At 41.2% G+C, this 17,186-nt stretch overlaps 1 protein-coding gene across 4 annotated transcripts in view; it reads right to left on the bottom strand.

Annotated features, from left to right (window-relative positions):
• The window catches only part of PAQR5 (progestin and adipoQ receptor family member 5), an 84,825-nt gene that overhangs the window by 30,881 nt on the left and 36,758 nt on the right, over positions 1–17,186 (bottom strand). For 3 of the 4 annotated variants that reach the window (XM_081227415.1, XM_081227414.1, XM_081227416.1), the window contains one exon: positions 13,383–13,549. In XM_081227415.1, coding sequence (XP_081083541.1) covers positions 13,383–13,433 — 51 coding nt within the window. In that variant the 5' untranslated portion in view covers positions 13,434–13,549. Of the gene's footprint in view, positions 1–13,382; positions 13,550–15,339; positions 15,403–17,186 lie in introns of those variants that run through there. The other variant, XM_081227417.1, reaches the window with a different exon arrangement.

Below are 17,186 nucleotides of genomic sequence, written 5' to 3'. Positions count from 1 at the left end.
TATGGAGTATAACCGTCATTTAGTGAGTATCTGCCATGTGCCTGACACTGGGTCGGACACCAAGCCACTGTCTCATGCAGGACGGACCATGCTTGGTCCTGGTAAAAGAGAAGCCTTAGGTTCTCAATCTAAAACACATAAAACATCACTGGTACACAACCCACATGCAATTACTAGAACCGTAAGTTGGCTGAATTAATAGCCAACCATTGTTGGTATTAAGCAGTTACAGATAAAGGTCAATTTAGAACACTGGGGTGATGTTCTTTAAAAAATAAGTGTCTAGGGCTTCCCTGGTGGTGCAGTGGTTGAGAGTCCGCCTGCCGAGGCGGGGGACATGGGTTTGTGCCCTGGTCTGGGAAGATCCCACATGCCGCGGAGCGGCTGGGCTCGTGAGCCATGGCCGCTGAGCCTGCACGTCCGGAGCCTGTGCTCCGCAACAGGAGAGGCCACAACAGTGAGAGGCCTGCGTACCGCAAAAAAAAAAAAAAAAAAAAAAAGTGGAAGTGAGAGGACTTCCCTGGTGGCGCAGTGGTTAAGAATCCGTCTGCCAGTGCAGGGGACACGGGTTCAAACCCTGGTCCGGGAAGATCCCACATGCTGTGGAGCAACTAACTCCGTGCGCCACAACTACTGAGCCTGCGCTCTAGAGCCCGCGAGCCACAACTACTGAAGCCGGCGCGCCTAGAGCCCGTGCTCCGCAACAAAAGAAGCCACCGCAATAAGAAGTCCGCGCACTGCAACGAAGGGTAGCCTCTGTTCACCACAACTAGAGAAAGCCCGCGCACAGCAACGAAGACCCAATGTAGCCAGAAATAAATAAATTAAATTAACATTTTTTTAAAAAAACCTTTAAAAGTGGAAGGGAGAGGTAGAAGGGGATGTGACTATGAAGAAGGGTCGAGAGATGCAACATTGCTGGCTCTGCAGATGGAGGGAGTGGGCCAGGAGCCAAGGACTGTAGGTGGCTGCCAGAAGCTGGAAAAGGCAACAGGTTCTCCCCAGAGAGCCTCCATCGACACTTTGATTTTAGCCTAGTGAGACCCATGTGAGATTTCTAACCTACAGAACTGTAAGATAATCAATTTATCTTCTTTTTTAAGCCATCAAATTTGTGGTAATTTGTTATGGCAACAACAGAAAACTAATACAAGGTCAGGATTTGTCCAAAAATCCAAAAGCATTCTTAGAGCTGGAGATGGCAGCACATGGTTTCAATTTCTTACTAGGAGAATTGATGCCTTCCTTTGGAACAATTCAAAGATTATATATGACATTCACAGAATCTTCCCCAATATGGGATATCTTCCTGAAACACATATCAAATTTGACCACAAACTACTCTTATTCTTGCAATGGGAATGCCAAATAAATATCATTAAACACTTAGGTAAAATTTAGGCAAGATGCAAGATGACTGAAAGAAATCAGTGAAACAACAGAAGGTTCTCAAATACAGAGCAAATCCCATCTTTGGTGGGAAATGACATTAGGTTTGAACCTGAGCTGTCCACAGATATATGTTATGGGATGTTGCTAGCAAAAGCTTACAAAAAAGAAAAATCTAGTTTGGCTATTTCACTTTTAAAGGGATTAAAAATGCATATTTATTATTTTAAATATGTCTAGGATTTTTCTAAACTAAAGGAGCCACACATGAAATATGCAACAAAAATGATATTCCAATAAAATAAAATTCAAATAAGGAAACAAAAATGTCTGTGGACTATGAAAGAGAAGATTCACATACAAACAATCCTGAAGTTGATTCCCACAGAAATTATTTTTCTGGCCATTGCAGACTGAGGTATAATTTTGACTGAGCAAGATGCTCTTTTGTTTTCTTTATATTTTTTTCTTGGAAAAAGAAAAATCAAGTAAGTACTATATAGATCTAGATATTGTTTTAAGAAAGTGAAAACAGCAACATAAAAGATGGTGATCCATATGAAATTAAAATATTTTATAATTTTCCTGCTTAATTCTAACTATCATAGGAAACCTCATTACAATGTTTGAACCTGGCATGTAAATTTTATACTCATTCCTGATTCTAAATGTGGCTTTAAGAAGATTTTTTGATAATTCCAGTTGCTCTGCCCCAGCAGAATTGAATAAAAACTCAACAGAAGTTTCTCCCAAATGAAATTAATTAAAATTTAAAAAAATCTAAGAACTACAGTGATTCAAGAATAATGGTCTCTTTTGGCATCACTGTTAACAGAACACAAATTATGTGATAATGTGGATTACAACATCTCAAAATTTTGCTGAAATGAAGGCAAGAAAAATAAATTTTATAGAATAAACATGTAAATTTATGAATTATGTATGTTATGCCCATCTAAACATCACTAATCCATCAACATTATATCCAGACATGTGCAATAATAATTAAGTTTAGTTGTCTTTGACATTTTGCTGGCGTTCGCTAAACAAAAATCAGAGCTTTACATATTGTTTTTTGTCATTATGAAGGAATATTTGTCAAAGTAGAATTTATATAACTATGAGCTTCATTTGTGACTTTTACATATTTAGGCATATGGTCTGTGGCCTCTATTTGTTCTCCTGATTCAGATCCAGCACATGGCAGGGGCAGACCCGATTTTATTTGCTCATCGTGAGAGCACTGAAAGGTAGGGATTGTCAAGCCCATTTTACAGATAAGGAAACTGAAGCTCGGTGAGATGGAGCTTCATCTGCTATTTCATAAGAAATAGTAGAACCAAAATGCAACTCCTAGTTTGTTAGATTGAAAAGCCCAGGATGCTTCACTGCACCCAGCCTAGTGGAACCAAGGATTGCTACAAACGTTTCATGGATATACTAGATGTTACACAAGTTTTCAGAAGGAAGGGATCACTGGACCCATGTGATGCAGGAAGGACCTGGAAGAATAGCTGGGGAACATCTGGTTCTGACAGAATGATGGTCGATTAGATGTCATAAGGATCCTTCCAACAAAAACAATTAAAATGCTGGATGAAGCCTACATTCTATGCTGGATAAATCTATCTGCTGCCAGCCTTTGCAAATGAGAGATGAAATCCAAGGCCCATCAAAGGCAGGGAATCTAATAGGAGACCTCATCAATAAAGCTAGGACTTTCAAGATAAGTGAATGTAAAATAAATCCTACCAGACAGAACAATACAATTACAAAAGTTGTCTCTCTGAAAAAAAAATCTCTGTCAAGAACTCAGAACCATCAGTTCATCTTCACAGGGGTTTGTGGCCTAAATCCACACTACCACTGCGGTCCAAGAACTCTCAAGTGGAAAATTTAAAGTGGTTACAAATAGATAGAGGTCAAAGTTTTGTAGTTCCCTCAGGTAAGCAACAAAACAAATGCAAATCCTCTCTGAAGGATTTCTACGTTAAAACAAGCATGCACACACCCAGAAACAAAATGCCATGAATGAGAAACAGCAAAAAACAGGAGATAGCAGAAAGAGAGATCAAAGAACAGATACTGAAATATAAAATAACTGTGTTCAATATGTTTAAAGAAAGAGCTTAAAAATATGAATAAGGGGCTTCCCTGGTGGTGCAGTGGTTGAGAGTCCACCTGCCGATGCAGGGGACACGGGTTCGTGCCCCGGTCTGGGAAGATCCCACATGCCGCGGAGCGGCTGGGCCCATGAGCCATGGCCGTTGAGCCTGCGTGTCCGGAGCCTGTGCTCCTCAACGGGAGAGGCCACAACAGTGAGAGGCCCACATACCGCAAAAAAAAAAAAAAAAAAAAAAAAAAAAATGAATAAGCAAGCAGATTTGAAAAGAACCTAATGTAACTTTTAGAAATTAAACATAATAATAATTGAAATTAAAAGTCACTGAAAGGATAAATAGCAGACTAGACCAAGCTGACAAGGAAATTAGTCAACTGAAAGTAGATCCAAAGAAAGTATCCAGGATGCGGTCCAGAGAGATTAAGAGACAGAAGATGTGAAAAAGCAAACAAGAGACATAATGAATATTTCTCTAGAAGGAGAAATATAATGGTTCTGATGTGATATTTGAAGAGATAACTGGTAAATGTCTAGAACTGTTGCAAGTCACCAGTCCTCAGAGCCAAGAAGTTAAGTGAGGCATGGTAGAGACAATTGGTGCTCACCAAATATCACATGTGCTTTCTTACATTTCTCAGACTGTCTTGTCATTAGGTTGGGGCCATGTTGACTATTTCTGGTTAAAGTTAATTCCAGGCCAGGGCAGTTGAAGAACAATGCCTTCTTGTAGTAGACATCATGATGGACTGGGGATGCAACTCTTCCCCTTTTCAGAATTGAGACACTACCCCTCTCTGGGAATCACTTTTGGCCAAAGGCTGCTACCTTGACCACATTATGCTCACTGTCCAGGGGCAGCACAAACCCACTAAGGATGGATACAAAGTCCTGGCCTTCTTTTCTCACTGGGGACAACTCTGAAGGGTCAACCCCACTCCAGAGCTCCCTGGGTGGTCAGCAGAGGCCTCTCATGCAACTTCTCCTTCTACCCAAGCCTGCTTCCCCCACTTCCTTACAGGTGTTCCTGAGAACACTCCCTCATGAACTTCCTACATGTATATCTTTGTCTCAGAGCCTGTTTCTGGGAAACCCAACCTAAGACACCTCTCTCTCTTCCCCTTCTGTGGCGACCTAGAAGGCCACATATTCCAGATGGAGCATCTGTGAGGTGGCAGACCTTCCATCTGCCTGGGCCCTTCACAGTTCCTCACTGACCACTTAGCTACGTAATGTGAGGGTGAAATAAACCTTTGCTCTGTTAAGTCACTGAGCTATCTGGGGTAATGTTTAAACTCAGCATAGCCTAGCCCTTCCTGCTTCCTGTAGTTATTCATGTAAAGATAGCTGGAGTAACAATTAAGCTGATAAATCCAGAGAATATTTCTAGTATATTAATTATAAAACAAGGGCAGGAGAAAACAGCATGTTCAAAAGGAAAAAGAAAAGAAGAATGTAAAACTCAATTCAAAGAGCGCAGGAAGGGAAGGGCAACAGAGAAAACAGGACAAATAGAAAGCACATAAGATGATCAAAATAAATGCAAATATTTCAATACTCATTACAAATATAAACAGACTAAACCGTCCCTTTAAATGACAAATATTGTCAATCTAGATGAAATCCAACTATGTGTCATTTACATGAGCAACAACTAAAATGTAAGGACTGGGAGAGATTACAAGTCAAAGTAAGGAAAGAAATAAACCAGACATATAACAAAAACAACAAAACTAGAGTCACTGTACAACTATCAGACAGATGCTAAGACAAAAAGCATTACTAGATATAAAGAGAATCACTTTTTAGAAATAATAAGAACTTTACTTCACCGGAAAGATACAATTACAAACTTGGATGGACCTAAAAAACACAGGCTCAAAATATATAAAGCAAAAATTGACTTACCTACAAGGAATAATTCACAAATCTGACACCATTAGGAAAGATTTTAACACATTTCAATTATGGATACCTTGAGCAATCGTTAAGTTGCATAAAAAATCAAAATGGAAGTTAGAACTTAATTAGAACTGCATATGTGGACTGCAGTTAAAGCGATACTTAGAGAGAAATATATATATATATATACATATTTAATTGCTTACATTACAATGGTAGAGTGATTAACTTAAGAAATTAGAGCAGTAACAGCAAAATAAACCCAAAGTAGAAAGAAAATAATAAAAATAACAAAAAGACATTAGAGATATAAAATTCATAATAAAGAGCCTCCACGAAGCCCAAATCATCTTCTTTTCAAAAATTTTTTTTAAAAAAGACAAACTGACAAGATTAACCAAGAAGAGAACAGAAAAACAAAAATGATATATTCATGTCAATAGACACAGAAAAAGCATGTCACAAGATCCAATACTCTTTCATGATAAGAGAATACTCAACAAAATAGTAATAGAACTTCTTTAAACCAACAAAGGCCATCTACAAGAAACCCACAGCTAACATACTTAATGGAATGCTTTTCCCCTAAGATCAGGATGTCTGCTCTCACCACTTCTATTCAGCATTGTAGTGGAGATTCTAGCTAGGTCAACTGGACAAGAAAAAGAAATAAAAAGCATCTAAATTAAAAGGAAGAAGCAAAACTCTCTCTATTTGCAGATGACATGATCTTACATACAGGAATTCCTAAAGGATCCATTAAAATACTATTAGAACTAATAAATTAATTCAGCAAGCATGCAGGATATAAGATAAATATACAAAACTCATTTTTCTATATTCTAGCAATAACAATCTGAAATGAATTTAAGAAAACAATTCTACTTACAACAGTATCAAAAATAATAAAATACTTAGAAATAAATTTAACAAATCATTTTAATGGTACAAGACTTGTATACTGAAAACTACAAAACATCACTGAAAAAAATTAAAGAATAACTAGACAAATGGAAAGACAGCCCATGTTCATGGATTTAATTTACTTAATATAATTAAGATGGTAATGCCCCCCAAATTGATCAACAGATTCAGTACAATCCCTCTCAAAATCCTGCCTGGTTTTTTGTTGGTCTGTCTGTTTGCAGAAATTGACAAATAGATCTTAAAATTCATAAGGAAATGCAAGGGACCCTGAACAGCCAAAACAATCTTGAAAAAGAAGATCAAGGTTAAAGGACTTACACTTCCCAATTTCAAAACTCATTACAAAGCACAGTAATCAAGACAATGTGGTACTGACATAAGAAGAGACAAACAGAATCCAGAAATAAACCCTCACATTTATGGTCAATCAATTTTCAATAAAGGTGTCAAGATAATTCAATGAAGAAATAATGAATAGTCTTTCCAATAAATGGTGCTGGAACTGCTTGATACCCACATGAGAAAAAGAAAAGAATAATGTTGGACCCCTATTTCACATCACATGCAATAACTAACACAAAAAAAATGGATCATAGACTTAAATTTTAGGGATAAAACTCTTAGAAGAAAATATAGGAGTAAATCTTCATGACCTTGGATCAGCCAAAGGTTTTTTTGCTATAATATCAAAAGCACAAGCAACAAAAGAAAAATAATAGATAATATTAAATTTTAAAACTTTTGTGCTTCCAAGGATACCATAAATAACATGAAAATGCAACACACAGAATGGTAGAAAAGATTTTCAAACCATGTATCTGATAAGGGACTTGTATCAAAAATATATAGGGGCTTCCCTGGTGGCACAGTGTTTGAGAATCCACCTGCCAATGCAGGGGACACGGGTTCGAGCCCTGGTCTGGGAAGATCCCACATGCCGCGGAGCAACAAAGCCCGTGAGCCACAACTACTGAGCCTGCGCGTCTGGAGCCTGTGCTCCACAACGGGAGAGGCCGTGACAGTGAGAGGCCCGCGCACCGCGATGAAGAGTGGCCTCCTCTCTCCACACCTGGAGAAAGCCCTTGCACAGAAACGAAGACCCAACACAGCCAAAAATAAATAAATAATTTAAAAAAAAAAATATATATATATATATATATAAAGAACACTTACCACTCAACAACAAAAAGACAAATGACCCAACTTAAAAATTGGCCAAAGACTTGAGTAGACATTTCTCCAAAGATGATATACAAATGGCCAATAAGCACATGAAAAGATGCTCAACATAACTAATCTTTAGGGAAATTCAAATCAAAACTACAATGAGATATCACCTCATATCCATTAGGATGGCTACTATAAAAAAAAACAGAAAACAACAAGTGTTGGTGAAGATGTGGAGAAACTGGAACACTTGTGAACTGTTAGTGGGAATGTAAAATGGTACAGCCACTGTGGAAAGCAACAGGGTGGTTCTTCAAAAAACAATTTTTTTTTAATGGCCAAATGATCCAGCAATTCCACTTCTGGGTACATACCCAAAAGGATTGAAAGCAGGGTCTTGAAGGGATATCTCTACACCTATGTTCATAGCAGCATTATTCACAATAGCTAAAACATACAAGCAACCTAGTACTTATTGATGGATGAATGGATAAGCAAAATGTGGTATGTACATACAATGGAATATTATTCAGCCTTTAAAATGAAGGAAATTCTGGTATATGCTATAATATGGATAAAACTCGAAGACACTGTGCTAGGTAAAATAAATAAAACAGTCACAAAAAGACAAATATTATATAATTCCACTTATATGAAGTACTTAACGTAGTCAAATCATAAAGACAAAAAGTATTAATGGTGGTTGTCAGAGGCTGGGGTAGGGGAAAATGGGGAGTTCTTATTTAATGGGTACAGAGTTTCAGTTTTACAAGATAAAAGGAATGGAGATGAATGGTGGTGATGGTTGCCAAATAAGGTAAATGTATTTAATACCACAGAACTGTGCACTTTGAAATGGTTAAGACGGTAAATTTTATGTTAAGTATATTTTGCTACAATAAAAATAAAAGTTAGGCATACAGTTACCATGTGACCCAGCAATTCCACTCCTAGGTGTATACCTAGGGGAATTGAAAATATGTCCACACAAAAACTTGTACACAAATGTTCATAGCATTACTCATAATAACCAAAAATTGGAAACAACTTAAGTGTTCATCAATTGAAGAATGAATAAACAAACTGGTATATCCATAAATGGAATATTATTCAGCCATAAAAACAAATGAAGTACTAATCTATGCTACAGCACAGATGAACCTTGAGAACACTATGCTAAGTGAAAGAAGGCATTCACAAAAGGCCACCTACTGCATGACCCCATTTATATGAAATATCCAGAAGAGGCAAATCCATAGAGACAAAGTAAATAAGTGGTTGCCATAGGCCTGCGAGTGGGGGCAGTGGGAAATGTCTGCTAATTGGTACAGAGTTTCTTTCTGCAGTGTTAATGTTCTAAAATTCAATTTGGTGATGGTTTTGTACAACATACTTTGTGTGTGTCAACATACTAAAACCCACTGAGCTATATACTCTTAAAGGGAGAATTTTATGGTATGTGAATTATATTTCAACAAAACTGTTATAAAAAAAACTTTCTACAGAGAAAATGCAGCTGGAGCATCAAGTTGCTCCTTGCACAATTCCACAGTCTGTCATTCACGTAGACTAAGAGATAAACGATGCTCCCTTGGGTGGGCAACATGGTGGCCCTGCTCAATTTTCCAGGTAAATTCTACCAAGCTGTCAGGAATGTATAATTCTAATATTAAACAAATATTACATATATTTTCCATAGAATAAATAGGCAACACTCTCCAACTCATTTGTGGTTGGCACCATCTTAATCCCCAGTCCAGGGGAGGGCAGTATAAGAAGGAAAAATTTCAGGCCAACTCAATAAATAGATTTAAGGATCCTAGACAAAATATCAGCTGATTTCAGTGACAGATTAAAAAGATACTCCATCATGACCAAGTAATATTTAAATGCAAGGTTGGGGACTTCCCTGGCGGTCCAGTGGTTAAGACTCCACACTTCCACTGCAGGAGGCACAGGTTTGATCCCTGGTCAGGGAATTAAGGTCCCACATGCTGCGCGGTACGGCCAAAATAAATAAATAAATAAATAAGTAAAAATAAAAAGAATAAATAAAATAAATAAATAAATGCAAAGTTGGTTTAACATTAGTAAATCAATCAATGTAATTCACCACATTAATAACTTAAATGAATCATATATGGCCATCTCAAAAGATATACTGATAGAAAAAAGAATTTATTACTGATTAGAGGGAAAAAAATCCTAGAAAACTAGGGATAGAAAGGAATATTCTTAACCTGATAAAGGTTATTTATACACATACACCCACACACACAAACACACACACGCACCCATACACACAGAAAGAGCTAACATTATATTAAATGATGAAATGTTGAAAGCATTCATTTGGATTAAAATCAAGAACAATACAAAAAGCCTGCAATCATGACTCCCTTTCATAAGCTCCCAGGTCTTCTCGTGGTGGTGATCCAAGCGCCCACTTTGAGAAATTCTCGGCTGGAAAAATCAGTTGCCTATTGAGATGGTTTCTTGTTTCAGGTGCCCAAGCCCATCTACCCAACACCACTCCCAGCCACTGATCTGGCTCTGCTTCCGTTCCTTCATAATTATCCCACTACTCTATCTCATTTTTCTTGGATCTTCACAATAGCTCTGGGAGACAGATATTATCTCCATTTCACAGATAAGGAAACTGAGGCTTGGAGAGGCTACAAGTCTTGTCCAAATTCCCACAGTAAGCGGCAGAGCTACAGCGCCAGGCTGGGAAATGCTTTGTAGCATCTCTGGGATCTTCCTGCCTGTGCCCCTAAATTAAGGCTTCCAGGACAATATGGTGAGTTTACCTGTAGCCTGGGGGCCAAGGCTACCACTAACAAAAGATTCTCAATTTGACACAAAATACTCTTGCTTCCTGGCCAACTGTCATGCCATGTTCCATATGAACTTGCTGTCTAGACTTCCCTGTTTGTCTCTAGGTTGGGTCTGTGTAGGAATCAACACCTAGATATTTATTCCATTCCTTGAGCTGTTTGCTCACATCTTTCACAACTCCCTAACGTACCCAGGTCTGTTGTTAGACACAGGGAAAGTTGAAATTGTGAGGTATGTACCCAAGTCCTACCTTCTCTGGGAAGGGAGAACCGTCCTTTCCTGTGAGTAGTCCATTAGGAAGAAAGCACCAGAATTAGAACCCTGAGGATGCCAAGAGGCGGTGCCCCACTCTCCTCTGATGGGTGAGGCTCAGAGAGGGTAGGGAAGTGGCCCAGGCCACAGAGCTGGTTGATATACGAAGGGAGAGGTGGCCATATAGGGCAGCCTGCAGAGGTGCCAACCAACAGCTGAAGGGGCTCAGAGAAGGGAGAGGGTACCTGCAGCTCCACGGAGAAGGAGGCCAGAAAGGGGGATGGAGGGGCAGGGGAGGTAAGCCTTCTTCAAACAGAGATCAAGAGAAGTGAATGTCCAATCTGGTGGGAAGTCTAGAGAGAGCACCAGTGTGGCTGGAGAAGAGGGTTTACAGATGAAAAACAGTGGGGAAGGTGGGTTGGGGTTGGGCCTGTGAATACCAGGCAGGGAGCTGGGGTGGGAGTCTGTGGGAGGTACTGCTTAATGTCTCCTCCCAACACACTCCACCCCTCCAAGTGTGGAGTGCACAGGAGAGCTGATAATAATAATAACGGCCAACATTACTGACTTCACCATATGCCAGGCACTTCCCATGGGTTACCTCATTTAATCCTCACCATTACCCGAGGAAGCAGATTCTAGCACCACCCCATTTTACAGATGCAGAAACTGAGGTAGGGAGACTAAGGGCACTCTGCCCAAGGTAATTCTGCAGACCAAGTACTGGAACCCACAGAGACCACCAAAAGTAAACTTAATATTTCTATGAAGTCTCCTATTTTAAATACTCAAGAAAATTACACATTTTCTCCTTAATATGTTTGCATCTGTTTGAATATTTTTAAAATGCCTTTCCCCCTCCCCCACTAAATCCTCAAATAAAACTACCCTCCAGGCAGGCAGAGCCACTGTGTTTCCTCCGTGGCCACATGAACCTTGGGCATGATGCTGGGAAACCCAGTAGTGGATGCAGGAGCCCAAGGAAGGTTCTGAAGTAAACGGATGTAAGGTGTAATGTTGGTTCTCTGCCTCTGACTAGTGCCATTTTACTAAAAAGAAAATTGTCATCTCCATCATTTATGAAAAACTGGACAAAGAAGACACATTAATCTTCAGCCCTCAGGGGCCGTCCGGTCCTCACCCTCAGAAACCCCATACATTCAGAATCCTGGCAGTTTACCCAAGGTCCCCAGTGAGACCATTCTCTCTCCTTCACTTCTTTCCTGGGCACAGTCTCTGAACCCAACCTTGACCAAAACTCCCAGGGAGATACCCGAGCAGATACCCATAATCCCCACCCCAAGAGTTCCCACACCTGCCCCCTAGTTTCCCAGCTCCAGGCCTTTACTCGTGCCATTTCTTCACTTGGAGTGCTCTCCCCGCCTCCCAAATTCTACCCATCCTCAAACCCAATCTTACAGATCGCCCCCTTTGTGGAGACATCCCTGATTCCCTCCTCTGCCATGATGGAAGTGACCAATCCCTCTTCTGAAGCCATCTGTCCCTCTCTGAGCACACACCCTAATCCACTTTGCAACGGAAGTGCTCCTGCACAATTTTAAATCTTCCCAACCAACACAGAGCCCCTTAAGGGCAGGATTTGTATGTGATTCTTCTCTGGGCCCCGCACAGAGTAACACCTTGCACATAGTAGGCAGTCAATAAAAATGTCACGAGTGAATGAATCAAAAGATCACTGTGTCCCTGCTAATCACAGCCACTAGTTCTCTGTGAGTAGGACCAACCGGGGCAGTGCACCAGGAAGAGATGCCTACAGCCTTGTGAGAACAGAGGTGGGCCACCTGCCCAACAGCATTGTGGGAACCTGGTCTCATTTCCAGTGTGTCTGTTACCTGCCGCATCCTCATCTCTGCCCTTCAACAGCTCCACATCCTTCTGGTTTTCCCCCAATGCCATCTAGCTGGCATCACCTAGCCGCACAGGCTTTTAGGAAGAGGGTCTGGTGGTTTGTCTCCTCTTAACCTTCCATTCATGATGCTGAGATCATTTGGGATTTATTTTTCTGGGGAAAGTCGTAAGGGCTTGGCGGTCGGCTGGGTGGAAAGGAGATCTCCCCTCCCTCCGTGACATCCTCCAGATGAAACATCCATGAAACAAGTTATTCTTGTTCAGTCAAAGAGGAAGGAAACATAACACCGAAACAAGGGTGTAATGAGATGACATTTACTTTGCAAGGGAAGGAGGAGGTGCACCACTGGCACAGCTCACAAGCAGCATGACCTCACCTAAGGCTTATTAAAAATGCAGATTATCAATGCATCCCAGGTGTTTCGGGGTAGCTGCCCTTGAGCACCCAGGCACAGGGGGATCAATAACTCTCTTCATCGCCTCAACACACACCTGGCCTGGGCCTCCTGCAAGGGATGAGGACAACCACAAAGCCACACTCTGAGGTGACTCTGCCCCTGGCCTGCTTTCAAGCACCCACGGGAGTGTCCTTAAAAAACTGTCACTCAGACAAGTGCTGCTAGCTTCACCTGTGTAGCTTGAATCAGTAGTCTCAATAATGACTCTGCTTCGGGAAAAAATACAGATGTCACAGGGAAGGGCTACAACTTAAACGGTTTTAGGATCACTTCCGTTTCCAGGTTTGGTGTAGGTGAGGGAAACAGGAGGCTCGAATTCCCCCAAGGGAGTCTGGGAGGGGCTCCTTGAAGAGAGTGGGTGTACACAGGGCAGACTGGTTGAAGACATAGCAGTCGCCATGTTGCAGAGGCCAAGCCCTAGTCCCAGCCTGGAACTCAACCACCGGAACAACAGCACATACCTGGGGCACCTGTTCAATGCTGAACAGCCTGGGGAGCTTCAGGCTCAGCATCTTGAAGCCGAGCTGGGAAGACTGGTGGGTGACAGCCGGTCCCTGTCACCAGGCCTCGCTCAAAGTTCTGACATGGCTCCGGATGCCTCTGGCCAGCCGGTGTCCGAGCTGCTTCACTGAAAGAATACAGCGTGAAGAACTCCAGTGAGTGTCAGCCTAACTCCAGCTGGATCAAGACTGTCAGATTGTTTACCTAAGGAACATACCCTTGCTTGTGATGGCAAAATAACCAGGCTTCCTTAAAAACAATAGTGAAACTCTCAGACTGCTGAGTCATTCACTCTGAGAGTGATAGAGGGAGGTACTTAAATCATAATAGGGCAATCATAAAATTACAGCGCTGGGGCTTCCCTGGTGGCACAGTGGTTGAGAGTCCGCCTGCCGATGCGGGAGACTTGGGTTCGTGCCCCGGTCCGGGAGGATCCCACATGCCGCGGAGCGGCTGGTCCCGTGAGCCATGGTCGCTGAGCCTGCGCGACCGGAGCCTGTGCTCCGCAACGGGAGAGGCCCCAACAGTGAGAGGCCCACAAAAAAAAAAAAAAAAAGACAGTGGGTTCGAGACCCCTCCTAAGTCAGAGCTCGTGGGTTCAAGTCCCAATCCGAGGTGCGTCTGGGTTAGTTTCCCATCCAAGAAGAAGTGCTTCAGAAACGACCCAAGTGTCCACCAGCAGGTGAACAGAGAAACTAGCAAATAAGCAAAATGCAGTCTACACATACAATGGAATATTACTCAGTCTTCAAAAGGAATGAAGTTCTGATGCACGCTACAACATGGATGAAAACTTGAAAACATTATGCCAGGTGAAATAAGCCAGGCACAAAAGGCCAAATGTTGTATGATTCCAGTTATGTGAGGGGCCTGGAATAGGCAAGTTCAAAGAGACAGAATAGAGGCTGGGGGCGGGGGGAGGGAGGAACGGGGGTTGTTGTTTAAGGGGTACAGAGTTTCTGTTTGGAAGGATAAAAAGTTCTGGAAATGGGTAGTGGTGATGGTTGCTCACTACTGTAAACGTAAAATGCACTTAAAAATGATAATTTTTATGTTGTGTATATTTTACCACAGTAAAAAAAGTTACAAAATATTTCTGAATGCAAAATAATAAAGAAAATAATTTTTAAAGCACATGTACATTTTACCCAGGTTAAAAAATAAAAGTTGATACTTTGCAAACAAATGAACAACACTGATGTAAGTGGGCCGGGCACACCTTGGTCCTCCTGGTTTTCTGATCTAAATCACCAAGACACTTTCACTCCCAGATGTACCACTAATTCACCTGGTGGCAGGATGAGAGGCAGTGGTCTGCTACCAGGGGAGACTCAGGCACATCAGAAAAACCTCTAGCAATAATGGGACCAAGGTTGGGTTTCCACGGACTTGCCCACCTTGGTCCCCTGGTTCTCCCTGGATTTCAATGTCATGGGCAAGTAAAAGGAAAGAAATGGTCCCTACTCTCACAGCACACACCATCCAGGAAGGATGACCCAACGAAACATACAAAAGGAGGGTAATACTTAGTAGCATACGATTCACACACTTCATTCAACCAGTGTGTCCGGCATTTTTATCATGTGACGAATAAGGTTAAGGGCTCAATGTAGAGCTGATTACACCCTGTGAGTTGCAGTAGCTGGAGGGAAAAGGAGAATTTAACTGAAATAAAAATTGCACAGGTTTGTGACACACAGAATGGAGGAAAATAGGTGTCCTCCATACCATTGTATTCCTATGTTGCACAGGAAAAAGTTTTAAAAAAGATGAAAAGACAGTCCTTGTCCCCAAGAAATGTATAAAGGAAAAGATGAGACAGATATGCACCCAACTAACCAGGACAAGTCACCCTCAAAGGACAGGAACCCTCACCCACTCTGTGCCAAGCCTGTGCTGGTCACCTTGCCTGCCCACCTGGTCTCCTTCACCTTCACCACTCCGTCTCAGGAATTAAGGCAGAGCAGTTAAGGGCCTCGGGGTTGGATTCAAGCCACATGGGTTTAAAGACTGGTTTGCCATTTCCTGTGCAATTCCAGGCAAGGAACTTAACTCCTTGTGCCTTAGTTTCCCCATCTGTGAAATGGAAATAACAGCAGTTACTTTCTTCATAGGGTGGTGGTTATGATTAAAAGAGAGAGCCTATGTAAAGGGCCTGCCATAAAGTAAAGATCCAACAAACACTTGCTATTGTTATTCATTTTCAGATATGAAACTGATTTTATACTTTGCAGGCAGGAAAACCGAGGTGTTGGAAAGTTAGGGGGCTTGCCAAAGATGCTATCACTTGATTTCCAGTTTGCGTGGATGTCTGTGGAGGAAGGTTGGGGTGGGGATGGGGATGCTTCTGCAGTTGTGTTATTTGATCTGAGGACTACAGGCTACGTAGAGAGATTGGAGACTTCTAAACTGAATTCTGTAGGACCCTAAGTTACATTCCAGGGACCACTTTTTTGGGGGTGGACGCTGTAGTCACTAGGAGCAACAGAAAGGTTACTTCTACCCCTATTTCAACCAGAAGAATGTCTTGGTTGAAATTTTTCTGAATTATAGTAAAAATATAATAACACAAGTCCTCTCTTTGAGGAAGAAAATATAAGAGGCAAAAGTTTCCTTTTAAGAAGAGAAGTAACTTTGATTAAGGGGAATTAAGTCCTAGCACAAAGCACTAGGACTTAATTTTTCTTTGCTACTGAGAAAAGATGAAAAATACAGTGTTCACTATGATGTTTATAACCTAGATGCTAAACAATGACCCTCTTTGCCAATTAATCAGGTTGAGACAAACTCACAGGTAAGACCAAACCTGACCTTGCTGTTTCAACGGTTGGAGATTTCTTGTGTGGTGTTTTTCCACCATTCAAAGAAATAAGGACTCTCTCATTAATACATTGTTATTTTGCATGTAAAATGTAAACCTTTATGTTTGTCAGTACTGTGAAACATCCACGGATGATCATGGGCCGTGATTAAAGCATAGGTGATGATTTGTATGTTGTGCCTATTGTTAATCATTTCAGATTAACTGCACATAAAATTAACTCACTGGTCTTTTTAGCCATCACAAGCTAAAGCTCTTAATTTCACCAACATTGTAAAAACCAGAGTGTAATTTCCAGTATTTCAAACTGCAGCTTGGTTTGTTGTCTCTTTTCACAGAGGTCTAGAAATAAGACTGAATAAAACAGAAGGCTTCAGAGAAGTCTGAAATCAAAACACAATGTGAGGGACTTCCCTGGTGGTCCAGTGGCTAAGACTCCATGCTCCCAATGCAGGGGGACCTGGGTTCGATCCCTGGTCAGGGAACTAGGTCCCACATGCATGCCGCAACTAAGAGTTCGCATGCTGCAATGAAAAGATCCCACGAGCCGCAACTAAGACCCAACACAGCCAAATACATAAATAAGTATTTTTAAAAACCCACAATGTGAAGCTTTGCTGATATTTCAACAGTATATTGGTGTTCCATATAGGATTTCCTTTAAAAGAGGATCCACAGCTTTAAAATATGTTTTAAAGCAGCTTTTTTTTAAAAAAAAAAGGAAAATGGGCTGTTATACACTTTCAGGGACCTGCCAAGTTCTCCTGATTTAGCCCTAAAAAAAAAATAATAATAATAAGACAAATCACAACAACAAAACCACCACCAGGAGGTTTCAGGCTAGTCCTCGCAGATTTAACCAAGGGAAATTAACAAGAGGTGAAATTTGCACCTGACTTCTTACCTGTTTCAGGCTAGTGCTCCATCCATATTCCCGGACCCT

The sequence above is a fragment of the Mesoplodon bidens genome (genome assembly GCF_964165515.1).
Source record: "Mesoplodon bidens genome assembly, chromosome: 3".
NCBI classification, from domain to species: Eukaryota; Metazoa; Chordata; class Mammalia; order Artiodactyla; family Ziphiidae; genus Mesoplodon; species Mesoplodon bidens.
This window is presented reverse-complemented; position numbering and strand designations above follow the sequence as displayed.